Here is a 15,000-nt window from a genome sequence, read left to right as displayed (position 1 = left end):
AATTAACGCCCGGGGTGCTTATTTCAAATTTAGGAGAAGATGGAGGGGGGGGGGGGGGGGCTTATTCGAGAGGGGCGCTTATTTAATTTTTTCCAAATCGTCGCCTGACATGATCATTTTTTAATACATCATCTGCGCGTAAACAGCAACATAAGCTGCTTATCGACATAAAAAGCTGATCCTAAAGTTTGAATCGTGGCACCATTAGTACTTGTAATTTTTTTTCCAAACTTAACGTGTTCACAAACTGAAACAATGCACAAATCTAATATATAGATTTAGGCCAGCCTAAAAGCGGAGCTCCTCAGTTATTTTTCGGAATGTTGTTACTAATGAAAATAATCCAACATGTATGAGGTAAATTGCGAATGATTTAATAGTTTCAGCCGGAACTAGTATTATATCAGCAGATCGAGGTGTAAGATGGTGTGATTATGAAATATATAGCCATGATTTCAAGGATTTCTTGGAAGCAACCAAAATTCTTGATCACAGAACAGAACTGTCTTCTGTGCTTTTTGGTGGCATTTCTTGTTCTTTCCTACCTTATTCAGAAAGACAAGGCATTGTTATTAATCATTATATTCTTCCTTAGTTAACATGACTCCCACACAAAAGAGGTTTACACATTTTTTTGTTGTGGGGACTGATTGAAATGCAGTGGTTACAATATACTCAGTCCCTGAATCTCTACCAAATGAAATCTCACAAAAATACCAGGCATAGGTACATTTGTCAGAAGAGTCCAGCATATCCAAGATATGTTTTGATTGACACATCAATTAAGATAATTTACAGCAAAATGGCTAAAAAATGCATCAATATCCTACATGTACCAAAGCCAGACATGGGGTTCTAAGGCAATCATTTAAACAACAGATTGAAATAATTTATAAATTACAGAACACTATTTCTACAACAGAATGGAACAAATTAACCTTATCGGACATTGCAAATGGCAAGGCTGTCTGTAGAATGTCACAAATTTCTCAACCCTTTCTTTCTACAAAAATGCTAATCCTGCAACTTTGCTTTAGACCCAATTCTCCATTTCGTGTTGGCAAAATATCAATTTATGCCATGTCCAATGCAGATCATCACAAAATTGATTTAAAAGCTCAATAAATATCATTTTAAAGCCAAAAAGCCAATTATATAAAACCATGAGTAAATTATCTCTAAGAAAAGCTGATTAATTTAAAAGGCACTTAAAAATAATTAGTTAATATGTGTTTCTTAATAATGTAATGCAGTGTATCTGTCACAATGTTGCAGCTATGATATTACTACAAACAGGATGGGTTGCAGAACTGAACCTCCAAGTCAGTTTATTCAATGAACTTGGTGCAGAATCTATAATCCCATCAAGTTGTCTGTAAATACAGAGAAACCAAACAAAGCATTACAATCATAAGTAATGAATTACTGAACTCTTTTACATGTATGAACAGTGTATGTTCCATTAATATTGGGGATCTCTCAGAAGCTGTATCCATGATAAATTAATTTGTTCCCAGATGCATTTGTTTATAGAACTTTTCACAAATTAACATCTCTGTCATAACAGTGATGTCTGTGTTCTACAACAATTAGTACGCAAGAAAAATACACTCAGTAAGATATTGTTTACAATAAAAATCAATGCCTATAAGCAATCATAAGGACCTTAAATTTATATTTCCTCAGAAATATCTCACCAGGACATGGTTGCTTTGAAAATCTTTGATGTTTTAATACAGGCTCCCCATCTGTAAACTGTTCATATATTGACTGACAGGAACAGGCATGTAATTCCTTTCTTTGATATACAGTGTACTTCATTGTTAGTTGTTTACTGAGTGTTAGTAGTGAATCAAATGCTAGGGGTTGGTACTCCAACTTTCACTGTGGCAGGCTCTGCCCTGAAATACAAAGCAAACTTACATAACTGTTATGAACTTCGCCACTTGCTTTCAAGAGCAAATGCAATTTGCTTCAAACAAGAAACTGGAACATTGAGGGTTACAATGTTTGGTTGTACATATAACTGCACAACTGTATATGAGTTCAGCTTCCAGAAGAAAATCAGAGTTTGTCAGGATAAATACTGATGTTCTTGCTTACTCAATGAATGAATGTGCAGTTCCAGAAGATATTCACACCCAACACCCATTCATGGCCACTCTTTAGAAATTCCAAATTAAAGTATCAGGAATCAAGAGCTCTAATAGAGAAAAAACCTCCATGTGGGGTATGAATCTTTTCTTGAAGAAAACAATGTCTGAGAAATCATTAATTACAACATAATGTTTAAGAAACATCTTACCTTTCAGAGAATTTTGTAATCTACACTGTCTGGCCAGTTCACATATTTGACAAGTTGACACTGGGCATGTTTTTAAATTTGTGCCCTTCAACATCACATTACTATGTAGTAGGACTGGTCAACTAAAAACAGCATAATTTGGTTAATTAATATACACTGTACATTATTAGGTTGAAATATTGGTGTAGATTGTTGCACATCAACAGATACAGAAACTATTTGCACCTGAATCATAACGAGTGAAAAATCATGCATGAGACATTTACATGTACATGTAACAGCCCTCCACCTCAGAACCATCACAGATATGATATGATATTTTTAAACTCTCTGAAATTTCAGATTATTCAAGATTAACATATACACGTACATCATCTGGGGCAACCCTAAAACACTGAATTTGGAAACCGAAATCTGGAATCCAGAATCTGGAATCTGGAATCCGGAACCCAGAATCTGGAATCCGGAATCCGGAACCAAAAACCAGAATCTGGAATCCAGATATTATGAATGATGATAGAAATAATTCACTTCAGCAATGTCTAATAAATAAATATGAGCAAAAATTATTTTGTTGTTATTTATTTTCTTGGCTTTACTTCAGCCACAAACTGTAATTGCTAAAAAATTATTGACTAGTTCTGAACAACCCTTAGCTATATATCTGGCCCGGTTGTTCAAAAGCTGCATAAAGCTATCCATTGGGTACATCACTATCCAGTCAGGGTTACTGATTTTTTGGGTGGATAGAGTTACTCATAGCCTGCGAGCAGGCTCTAGTATCTGTCTCTAGTGTCTGAGCAGGCTAAATAGGTGTCTAGTGTTTTTCTGCATTGGCATGTCACCAAGAGCCTTCATGCGGCTTTGCCACTCACGCCCCCAGCCCAAACACGCCCCCAGCCCAAACACGCCCCCAGCCCAAACACGCCCCCAGCCCAAACACGCCCCCAGCCCAAACACGCCCCCAGCCCAAACACGCCCCCAGCCCAAAACCCATCTTTTGTTGAAGCTGGCCCTAGTGAGAGCCCGCTTCTTGTCTAGATCAAGTTGCTCTGAGAAGACTGGTGAGCAGCACATTAACAACAAGCTATTATAGGCTATTGCAGTGAGTTTCTGGCAGTCTTTAAGCATCTTTTAACAACATGTGGTCTGATCTGTTAGCAAGTGAGAAGCAGACGGAAGTAAGTGTGCAACATTTCTACAAATTGTTTTAATATGATGGCCGCCAAGAATATGAAAGGCTGATTTGTCACAGTATCAGTGTGGAAATTGTGTTAATCTGGAATTGGTCTCGTATCTGTTGGAAAAATCAAATTTCATATTTAGACCAGATGGGTTAGCCTTTGGACTTCGAAAGTGGGGGGCGTGACCATCAATGTACAGGGGGCTGCCACTGACGGATATCCTGTTCTCTATGACATTTTCTATCTTGTTCAGTATCTACTAGACATAAAGGATAAATTTATACTCCCGGTAAATTGAAGATCACTTATTAAACAAAATGGCAATTACCAGCAAGCTTATTTTAGAGACTCTCGAGGTGCTTGGAATAAAATTAAGACGCACTTTACTGAGACTCTCATAGTCATAGCCCTCACTAAAAATAACAGTTGCATGATTTCAACAGACAGGGAATTTTTGTTTCAAAAAAGGTTAAGTTTGAGGTCCTTTTTACTTGGCAGCTTACTTTTTACAGTCGAAAAGCTAAGCAAAACAATTTTCGTGTATTTGAAGAACTTATTTTCTTTGATTTGCGGATTCCGGTTTCCAGTTTCTGGATTCCGGTTTTAGGTCCCAGATTCCGGATTCCAGTTTCTGGGTTTTAGGGTTGCCCCATCTTTAACAGAGTGTTTGCTTCACATTCAGTTTACACATGGCTGTTATCCAGCGTACGCAGACTTATAAGTTTTCCTTCAAAAATATATTGCAACAACTATTGCATCTTTCATTACCTATTCTTGTGATGAAATGACGCAAAATCCAAGAACAAGAAGTCATAAGCATAAAACTAACTTACGTGGTAGTGTTTACAGTTCCTCTTACCGTCTGCATATGCCGTCCATAAACTGGTGCTACCTGGACAATGTACTCATTTTTTTTTCTGATCACACCTTTTAAAACGTCACTGTTATATAATTTGTCCTGAAAAAGCAATAAATGAAATGTTATGCCTTTGGCACTCACCAAATACCTTTACATGATGTATAATGTGCACCATATCAACATTCACAATTCTTTTTACTTTCATTGTAACTCTTTTGTGTCATTTTCCCTCACTTGAAGACTGGACTTCCACATTAGGTGATAATTTGCCTCTGGAATCTCTATGAATTCACAGGGAGTGATAACAATTAAATCGTGACTAATTTTATCAAATGTCAGATTTTAATGCTAAGTTTATACAGTAACTTTACATTACTCTTCGTATATATATATAACCTCTCAATTATTGCACCTATAGACAGAAGGTGTACTGGGGGAAGAAATGTTCTAAACTCTCTGAACTTTTTCTCCCTTACCTGTAATAGGATGACCATTATAAACTACGGTTTGTAACCAACACCAACATCAGGTTATGTATACACATGTATATTTTGTTGCCGTCTGTAATCATAAAAAAATAAAAATTTAAAATCCTCCATAAAGTTCATACTCAATAACACTGCTACATGTAGCGCTGTTACTGGAATTCAATTTAAGTGAAACTGTTGCAACAGCTCTGTCAAAATTGTTTCTAGCAGTTAAGGCAGGATAACAGAATATACATGTAGCACACAGCAAAGGCTAGAGATACACACATGTTAGTTATCAGTTAGGATTTGGTGAGCTTCTGTGCTGTAGGTATGGTGGAAAATAATAGATTATCAGAAATGAAGGTTCCTGAGACATTTTGACAGCACTGAGAGGAATTAATATATAAATTCACAAAAGAAGAAGTTCTTGCCCTGTCCAGTTCTCTGTAATAAAAATATCATTTACATACAAGTCATTTATTATATATGGTTTGTGTTTAAAGCCGATATAATGCACACTCTGATTGGCCAATTCCAGTGCATTACTTACATTTACATGGTATACCTCAGTAAAATCATAAAACATTGCGTGCAACTAAAATAAAAAAATATAAAAAATAAAAAATAAAAAGAAATGCCTAATTCATAACAATTTAAAATACTCAACGCTAAAACGAATGTAATTCTTTACTTGAAAATTATTCTCCCGTAATGCCCATGGGCCAATTACAGGCATGCTAAAAAGTCCTAACACAAAGTAAAAGGAAATTAAGAAAACTATTGCTTTTTTCTGGAAAATTGTAGCGACCAAAGACAATGATGGAACACTCTGAGAGTGCATTCTATCAACCCGATGAGATAAAATTTAAGGAGAATAGAGAATTCACAAAGTTACATCACAAACGAATTGGTACAGGACAGGAGAAAGGAAACTGTACAGCCAGGAAGAAACTGAAACTTTCTTCGACGAGCAAAAAAGTATGCATGCACAACAAAGAAAACAGTCAGTGACATTCATTAAATAAGTTAGTTAATAAAAAATTAGTGTGAAGAAGAGAGTAGAGAGAGAGAGCGTGGAGATAGGAGAATGCTCTCTCCAACTAAATTGTGTATATATGTATGTAAAAGTTATTCTTATTACCGAGAAATGGTCAGGGCAAGAACTTCTATTACACTGTTCAATTTACTGAGTTAATTAGTACCATGTCACTTTTTAGGAACATTTCCATATTAAGTGTAAATACCGCATTGGGGAATAACCTCTTGTTAAGAAAATAGGGTCCATGTACCCCCAACCAAAAGCAATGGCACAAATAAAATGAAATAGCCAATCAAAATCAAAGCAGAGCTTTATTTGCAGACAGGATTGCCATGCATAATCGTCTACTCGACATTTTGGACTATATAAGCATTTCACCAAACCGAACTAATTGGACAGACAACAAAATAAAACGAGGAAATCTACATTAAAAAACACAAGATGCATATCACTACATCTGAGCTCGAGTATCAACAGCAAATCCCTTCTCAATGAAAGGTGACCGAATAAAAGAGAGGATAAAGAAAATTCGTTTAAGCTTGCGGTGTTAAAGTTTAAAAATTATTCACGCTTAAATTGGAATATTACTGAGAGTCTGTATTTTTGTCGACGGCTTAATTTAGCTTTGCAGTCATTTTATTGGCAGTAGCTTTACCAGTCTTCAACCAAATTAACCTCGGAATTCACAAAAGCATTTCGCCAAACCGAATAAATTGAACTAACAAAACGAGGAAATCTCCATACTTTGTAATCACAATATGCAAATATTCACATAGGAACAAAATTAAATTTAGCAAATCCTGTTCGCTTCGGCTTAAAATGGTTTGTAGACCTTCCTTGGTTTTCAACAACAGAAGAAATTTTAGCAGTCTACGAAGCGGCAGTGCTAACTAACTCAGAGAAAACTTCAAAACTCGCCCGGCCGTGTTTACAAGTACGGTTTTGGCTGAGCTTATTTTTAGACGTGAGGTTATAAGCTTAAGTTGACGACGAAAATCGACAGAAAAATTAATTTGTTTACAACTTACAGCAACCTCCAAAGCGACCCACGTGTTATTGTTTAGAGACGAGCGAAATTAAAACGATGCAATTTTTAAAATCTCTTACAGCATGGCTTCAAATAAGGAAGACTTTTAATGGATTCCAATTGAAAATAAGCTTATATCGCCGAGGCAACTTGTTAATTTTCATAGCAAACGCAACAACAAATGTCACTTACCGCAAGTTGGCAATTCAGTTCGGCCAGTGTAAATCTTCCGGGCAGAAACTTGCAGCAAAAGTTGTGAAGACTGAACTGAAGTTATATTTTCGATAGATCAACGAATCAACCACTTTTTTCCGCTACGTTTACTGTTTTGTAATTTCCCTAAAACACTCGGGCACGTTTGATTTCTCTTGTCCATCACCTGACCAAATCAGGTGACTTTTGAATTTTCTTGCACGGCTGCACAGCATCACGTTCGCGCGAATTTTGAACTTGGCCATGGGGAGTTCGGCAGTCTTCTGAATCAATTTGTCGGGTACTTTCGCCTCCTTTCTATAGCCCTCGTTAGCTTTGGTTCACGGCATTGTTCGGTATTATTTCACCTCCTTTCTCTAGCCCTTGACTAGCTATAATTCACGGCATTGTTCAGTACTGTCTCGCCTCCTTCCCCAGCGCTGGCCCGCTCAGTCTTTTTCGCGATCTTCTTCGCTACTTCTTTGCCTGTTAATTCTTGCTCTCTGTTTTTTGCTTCAGTGCAACCCTGTCTTAAAAATATTAGATCAACCTCCGCTATCGTTTTTCTTTAAAAATCCCGCCAAGAAAAATGGCATTCTCCCGCTACAAACCGAGGGTGCATGTCTCTGTCAACCTATTAGCTGAAGTATGGCCGCCATCTTGCGCGACTCCGTCGTCGTCGTCGCCGTCGTGCGTACGCGCCCACGAGCAATACCGCTAGCCATGATAACCACGAGAAAATCAATTCATGGGTTTCCTTTTCTTGCCGGAGCTCCGCTAATACTGCACGACAAAAACTATTCATCCTTTGTCGTCTCATTACTTGCCCAAAAAATGGGGGGAGGGGAGGGAGGCGCTTATTCGAGGGGGGCGCTAATTCGAGGATTTACGGTAATTTTGCTTACTTTGGATAGTAATTTGTTAAATTCATGGCAACATTGAGATATTCCTTGAAGTTTCTCAGATCCCAGATTTTCAGAGTATCATCACCTAATGTAAATATAAAAAAACAACAGTGAGCAAATGAGTAACATGACAAAATCAACCTGCACACAATGCCAGGTCGTCACCAAGTTTTGAAATACGCAGCTCAAACTCAGCAGGGTGGCTGGACGAGATCTTGAAATATAGATGGTGATTTTCACCAGCAACCCCTTTTTAAGCATGCAACCGTGCACTCTTTGGGGTGTAGCAATCACATTGAAGGTTAAGCTTTGTCTCTGTCTTTGTGCTGAGTTCAGTAATCAAAAGCAATACTTTTTTCTGCGAGAGAAATGCAGAGCCAAGTAGTTCAAAAGCCGAGTTTTCACTACAGGTGTTTTAAGCCAAAACTAAAGGGAAAAGATAGAAACCATGGTAACTGCATGTATGGTACCCATGGAAACCACAGAAACAAGGAAAGATGTGTTGCAACAATATCCGAAAGGGGGTGACTGACTTGTTTGGGTTTGAACAGGGAAAGGCTGGGAAATTATTATATTAATCATATCAATTCAGGTCAGTCCGTAAGATTATGTGTACAGTGTGTATGTGCGTACTACCTGATCCCTACGTGCTTTTAACATCCTTATTAAATTGAATTTATTGTTTTGCTCTTACCTCCTCTTGATGCCAGTATGTTTCCTCGATGTGAAAAAGTTAGACATGACGTGTCACTTCCTAATGGATGAGCGGTGCGCTGTAGATAGGTGGTGTGGATCTAATTAAGGAAAACAAAGAAACAAACTTCCATTGGTAAAGTTCCTGAATGATCATGACAGCTGACAATTAAAGAAAATAACTGATAATGTGACAACAATTTTGTGCAGCAGCATACATTGTGTGACAGCCACTGAGTGAGTACAATGTTGTGTGACATGTATCGTTGTTGTGCGATACCAATGTGGTATGACAGCAATGCTGAGTGTGAGCACATTGTGTGACATTGCTGTTGTGTAATAAAAACAAGTGTTGTGTGACAGCATCACAAAGAGCATTGCATGACACCCATTTCATGACCCCACTTTCCTTTAAAGCATCAGTACTACTGTGTAGCATCAGTTATGTTATACTGTACACTACTTTCAAGTATAGCTGTGGAAACAGATATCAATCCAAGGGAAAAAATTGGTGTTTACACAAACACCAACGGTGTACTGTAGAGATTTAAGGAGATTTCACTGGACTTACAAAGGGTCTTCTTGTGTCCCAGCCTTGAATGGATCCATCCTAGGAGGAAATACAATATGTACAAAATAAAGATTAATACTGCAGTAGAGAATACAAATGACACCATTGATGAAGTACTAAACAATGGTGTTTAAAGTGCTGGTATTGCTGTTAGCTACTGTACTGCAGTATTTTTAATCTTGCTATCTCAAACTCCTCCCATATCTCAAACTCAAATCATTTCCTCTGGATATATACTTATTCAGTCACTCACCCTCTGCTATCTCGAGCCCCCAACATGTTAATCTATTTTCCCTTTCCCTTACGGTGATCAGTCCCTAGTAAAAGAACCCACCATAGATTTCCGATGAAACTTGGTATGCTGTTGTTACAGGACAAGGAGATATTAAAAACCTAGTAAAAAGAGGGGGTCACAGTGCTTGTTTCCACGCCACAATGCTGACAAATAAGGTTATTTAGGTGACTTTTGGTAATCTCCGTGCACAACAAATAAGCTCAATTATTTTTCAATGCAGCGTGTTATATCACACAGAGTTTGACTTTCTTTGATTGTTTATTCATCTACGTCCAAGAAAAAATGTCTTCAAATACCCTGCATTTTTTTTATCCTTTAAAGGAAACACAATTTGGACACACGCTGTTGGGCCCGTTATGTCTCCCTCTGTAGTATTTATTTCATTTGCCAAAAAAGTAGCCATAGATTTCTGCTAATTTCTTTCTCAGTTATTGAGGATATTGCTCTCACTGAAATTATGAAATAAAAAGTGAGGGTCACCGTGCTCGTTTAAGAGAAAGGGGGCATTTATTTCGCTATCGAGCTTAGTTTGAGGGAAATCTCTTATGTTTTGTACATGCACGCGCTCATGTGCGCGCGCTAATGACGCAAAAATTCATGGGCAGTAGGGAATTGCGCAATGCAGTACTAAGGAATCACCTTGAGAGTACCAGATAACAAGATAATGGAGTTACACTGTAGTTATCAATCATAGTATCAAAAGTCTGTCCAACACAGTAACAAATTCATGTACTTACTACACGTACAATGTCACAGGAACAAGGCAAAATAATCATGTCAGTCATACATTTTTGTACTGTTACTTATTAAGAGCTTACTTGACATGCTGCTGCAATTATTCGTCCATCCTTACTGAAGCAGCAGTGTGTAGGAATTGTCTTCTTCCCTGAATGAATCAACAAAAAAAAATTTAACAACATTTGCATTTCACAAAATGCAGCCCACACCTTACCATAGGTCTATCCAAGCACTAGGGTTAGAGCTACACAGATTCTCTTGCCTTGCTTGTTCTTGGTCTTGATAACTGAGTTTTGTTTTTCTTGGGGTTTTCTGTGTTCCATATCCTCACAGTCCTATAGCCAAAGAGAATGTTGAGAAAATAACAAAAGCTACTTAAGTTTATGTTTACATAATGACGTACATCTTTACATCACGCTGAAAGCTCAGAATCACACAGGAAACAGGGAAGGTGTTCTTACAAAATTACTTCAACCCATTATCAAACAGCAATGCCTTATACAAGTCATGTAAATTTAAAATAGAACAGGACTACAATAGGTAAGAGCTTTAAAAAAAATTACTAATTGCTACATACTTACATGTACACTTGACAAAAGTGTAGTCGAACCTCGATTATCCGGACTCGTCGGGACCTCGGTAAATAGTCCGGATAATCGAGAGTCCGGATAATCGAAAACATGTTTATTAATGAGGTAGAAATGTAAACAAAAGGTATACAGCAGAGAAAACATTTTAATTGTGAAATCTACACAGCCTGTATGTATTTACAAATAAAAACTTTCAGTTCAGGTATTTACAAAAGCCTAAAATGTTCAAGCATGTTTGTTTGCTTCAAAGACCTGTAGCTTAATCAGGGACTTTCGTTTTGATCCTTCGCTTGTCTCGATGCTGTCAGTAAATTTTAGGATCTTGTCTTTGTTCTTCCGTATGTCAGAGATCTGCTACTTGCTGGTGCCAAATTCTTGAGCTAAATTTGTTCCTTTCTCTCCTTTATCCAAACGTGAAATAATTATCTGCTTATCTTTAATCGATAGAACGGCTCGCTTTCGCTTCGTAGACATGTTTTTAATTTGAGTTTACGATCGATCGCTCGTGTGTTTGCATAACCCACGCGAAAGGAACTAATCAAGCATGAAATTCCCTTGGTAACAAAACAATTGAGCCAATCAGATATCAGCTCAATGTATCAGAATATTTCTTTGTCTCGTCGCACTTGCGAATTTTGAAAAGCGCGCAGGATAATACGCTGTTTCAACAGTCTTTTGAAAGGATTATTGGGCTTTTTGCGACTTTGAGTTTTCAAGATCACAACTAATTAATATTCATGAAAAAATTGTGACCAGAGAAAAAAGTCCGGATAATCGAATAGTCCGGATAATCGAGGTCCGGATAATCGAGGTTCGACTGTACCTAAAAGTGAATGCATTAAATGCATCCCACTGCACAACAAGGACTGATTACAAGTATGACATAGGGAGGGAAAAAGGGAAAAGCCTTGCACGTACCCATCATTGCTGCATGATATGAACTCATCTTTAACCTTTGGGTTCCAGCATGCACTGTTTAACATGGCCACATGACCCTGGAAAGAGGAATTTGCCACTTTAGAAAGTGATATTACAAAGAACAAATTAAATTTAATATTATGTGACAGAAATTAGTCTGTAAACAAAAGACCAACTAGAACATCTGGTACATCACAAGGACAGAGCAATATATACATGTATCAAGATACTGTATGTTACAGGAGGTTTTAGTGTGTCTGAGGTTTTAGTTGATTAAAAAAATGATCAACCAAAGTACATTACAAGTCTTCAAAAAGTCAAAACAATCTCATACAAGAGACACATTTGTACGAGATGTATGAACAGCATGCCTCGATCCCAAACCCTATAAAATTGCAGTTGCCTTTTGTTTGAAACCATTTTATTAATATGCTTCTGTTCAACTGCTCAATTCCACACCAGGCAGCATTACTTGGCAGTTTCCATTTCTGAGGTGCTTATCAAATCGGATGATAGACACAATTTTAATTACTCCATAATTATATGTATGTACACTAGATACAAGCAACTCATCTTTTAGATGCCAGATTATTGTATAGTGAAACAGAGGCGTGTGGAAAACCATGAGAAGGGTGTAAAAAGTCACAAAAAATAAGGCAATAACTCATTGAAACTCTTCAAGCAAGCATACTTTAATGTTGGTCATGTCAACAATGTACTGATCTCCTTTCATGCATTCAAGAACCTCAAACCCATCTCTGTCGATCACCTTTGCCTGAAAATTTAATCATTTATTACAAATTGTGCAGTTCCAGAAAATATCCATGGATACTCCCTCCACAGATGGGATCAAACTGGAATTTCCTCAGGGGGTGGGGGAGGGTGAGGGGATCTTTAAAGCAAAAAATTTAAAGCAGAGGGTTAGGGGGGGTTTTTGGAGAAAATCCCTTCTATGGGAGAGGTATGAATATTTTCTGCAACTACACATTAACAAAACAGTTTAAACCAGTGTTTCGGCCAGAGCACGCCATAATTTGCGGGAATCCCGCGTTACAATCAGAGATGGCCCCCAGAAAAACGAAAAAAGGGCCAATTTGGCCCTTTCCTTTTACAAGACTGCAGACTTCACAAAGGCATAATATTTTAAAGGCCATCCCAGTGTTCGAAATTGTGATCGATACGGTTGCCAGTGCAACAAGCAGTTCATCCTTGGCGACCAAAAATTCTGGTTCAGTCGCCATATTACGGCATAATGGCGACTACATTTCTCTGTGTTGACGATCAATAACGGTTATTTTGTCACACATTATGTCCTTCTGGAAAAATCATATCGAAAGATTTTTGCTTTTAAAACATTCAACATAAGAAAAGAAGTCAATCCATCCTTTTGCTTTGCTGTATTGATTCCCTCATATCGGAAAACTTCCAAATGGTTGACCGTGTCTGAAATCGCCCTATAATGCATTGCAAACCCTTGATCATTGACTACGTCATGTAGGCCCAAGGATTGTTCTCTTGTAATGCACGGATCCTTCATACTAGTATCTGATTCAAAAGAAACTTTATTGAGTAGAAACCCTTCAAAAAGCACTTACTATTAAATTTTATCATAGATCCTAATAAACTGCTTTATTTTCCTTGGTGCCGTGATGCATTTTTTCCTTCTGTAGCTTTTAGTTTATTGACCCCTTTCCTAAAAAATTGGCCCCTAAAAAAGATCTTTAGGGGCCACTTTGGCCCTCAAGTAAAATTTTCTGGCTGAAACACTGCTGAAAACCATGTTTGCTTCTTCTTCAATGAAGGTAAATATGAAGATCTTTGCTGGCGTGGCCGACGGTAGCGTGGTCATTTTCAAACGCAATCAAGGTAAAAAGGAGGAAAATTATCTTAAATAAAGTTTGACCTAGAACTAAGACAATTATGATATAGCTAACTCCGTAAGTGGGCAAAATAGACCAAAGTCTGCGCTCTAATTGGTTATCTGCGCCCGCAAGGTTGGTCTAGCTTGCGCTCTCGGGATTGCTCGCTGTGTCCCGTAAAAAAATTGTGTCTTGTATGCCATACAGTAAATTCTTGTTCGGTCAAGGCAAGCAAAATGAAGTCTTGGTAAAATATCCAGCCATCTTGATCTCAGGCTTGGCCAATAACCATTTGTCACAATACCTTTTAGCGAATTCAAATTCTGCCTTCTGTTCTTCTTGTTGTTCTTTAATTCTTTCTTTTTTCCGCCCACTTTGCGTTTGTTGGCTGTTTTCGGCCATTTATTGAATTTAACGTAATCAACAAAGAGACAGGGACGTGACTTGCACGTGACTTATGACTAAAGCTACCAATGGCACGAAGCAATCAGTTCTCCGGTGAAAAGGGCGCGAAAAGCGAGAACTGATGTAACCGGTGAAAAGCGCGGGAAAAGAGTTAAAAGCCAAAAGGAAGTCATTTTGAAAGTGTTTTCGTTTGTTCAGTGTATTTTGTTTTACAACTGGTTTTCAGAGGGTACGTGGAACTTCAGTGAGCCAAAAGCCGTAGGTCTCGGTAAGTCTCCCGTAATGGCGTTGGCGGTTGTGAGAGAAAGCCTGTGGTGTTCCTGTGGAAACAAGTTGTTTATTGTAAACCACAATGAAGAAGTTATCAAGGTATCTGTGCATTTTACATTAGCATACAAAGCCGCATTTTAAAAGCTTCCAGCCATATACCAACCAAGCTCATTATTCCTCGCCATCATTTGGAAAGTCGCTGGCTTTGTCCACAAAATTTTCTTTTAAAAAATATCTGGAGTTAAGGAATCTACTACTCCATCTCTTCAAAAGGAGTGCAGGACGCATCCCAAGTAAATAAAACTGGAAATGGACTCTTTCGCTGAGCATGTTCGCTGTAAGCGTCACTTTGATATCAAACATGATTTGTACATCGCATGATTTTAAGGCATTCACGACTGAACTTGAGGATGAAATAAGCACTATATAAGTTCATTACGTTCCCTCGCTGCTCCGCTTGTACTATGTTGTTAACGCTTACCCACTGACTAGTGATTTAACCATTGAAAAGTTTTATTTTCACTTGTCCGCTCTTTAAATAACAAGGTTTTGATTGAATAGGAACATTGTGATGTAATGTCCCTCTTCTTACAAGTCTAACGACATAACACGAGGGCCGCGTTTTGGGTCGCTTGTGAAAGCCTGGCTTACATTTAGCTTCCACATTGTTCCTCACAGAT

General features: G+C 37.9%; 2 protein-coding genes and 1 long non-coding RNA gene across 3 annotated transcripts in view; all 3 read right to left on the bottom strand.

Annotated features, from left to right (window-relative positions):
- LOC145481786 (WD repeat-containing protein 70-like) overlaps positions 1–15,000 on the bottom strand; it is a 112,074-nt gene that overhangs the window by 21,753 nt on the left and 75,321 nt on the right. Inside the window, exon 16 of the mRNA XM_081460321.1 lies at positions 7,982–8,066. Within this exon, the coding sequence (XP_081316447.1) occupies positions 7,982–8,066 (85 nt within the window). The remainder of the gene's footprint in view (positions 1–7,981; positions 8,067–15,000) is intronic.
- LOC145481791 (uncharacterized) lies at positions 65–3,226 on the bottom strand. Its single transcript, XR_014048688.1, has 3 exons — positions 2,755–3,226; positions 2,306–2,719; positions 65–1,901 (listed from the first exon to the last, which is right to left on the bottom strand). It is a non-coding gene; the product is annotated as an uncharacterized LOC145481791 (long non-coding RNA).
- Positions 10,486–13,079, bottom strand: LOC145481790 (WD repeat-containing protein 70-like). The gene is made up of 3 exons (XM_081460325.1): positions 12,478–13,079; positions 11,787–11,863; positions 10,486–10,613 (listed from the first exon to the last, which is right to left on the bottom strand). Exons 1-3 carry the CDS (start codon positions 12,517–12,519, stop codon positions 10,523–10,525), a joined length of 210 nt encoding a protein of 69 aa, XP_081316451.1. The 5' UTR covers positions 12,520–13,079; the 3' UTR covers positions 10,486–10,522.

This window comes from Orbicella franksi, chromosome 3, assembly GCF_964199315.1.
Source record: "Orbicella franksi chromosome 3, jaOrbFran1.1, whole genome shotgun sequence".
Taxonomy (NCBI): domain Eukaryota; kingdom Metazoa; phylum Cnidaria; class Anthozoa; order Scleractinia; family Merulinidae; genus Orbicella; species Orbicella franksi.
Note: the sequence above shows the minus strand (reverse complement) of the source record. Positions and strands in the feature narration are given on the sequence as shown.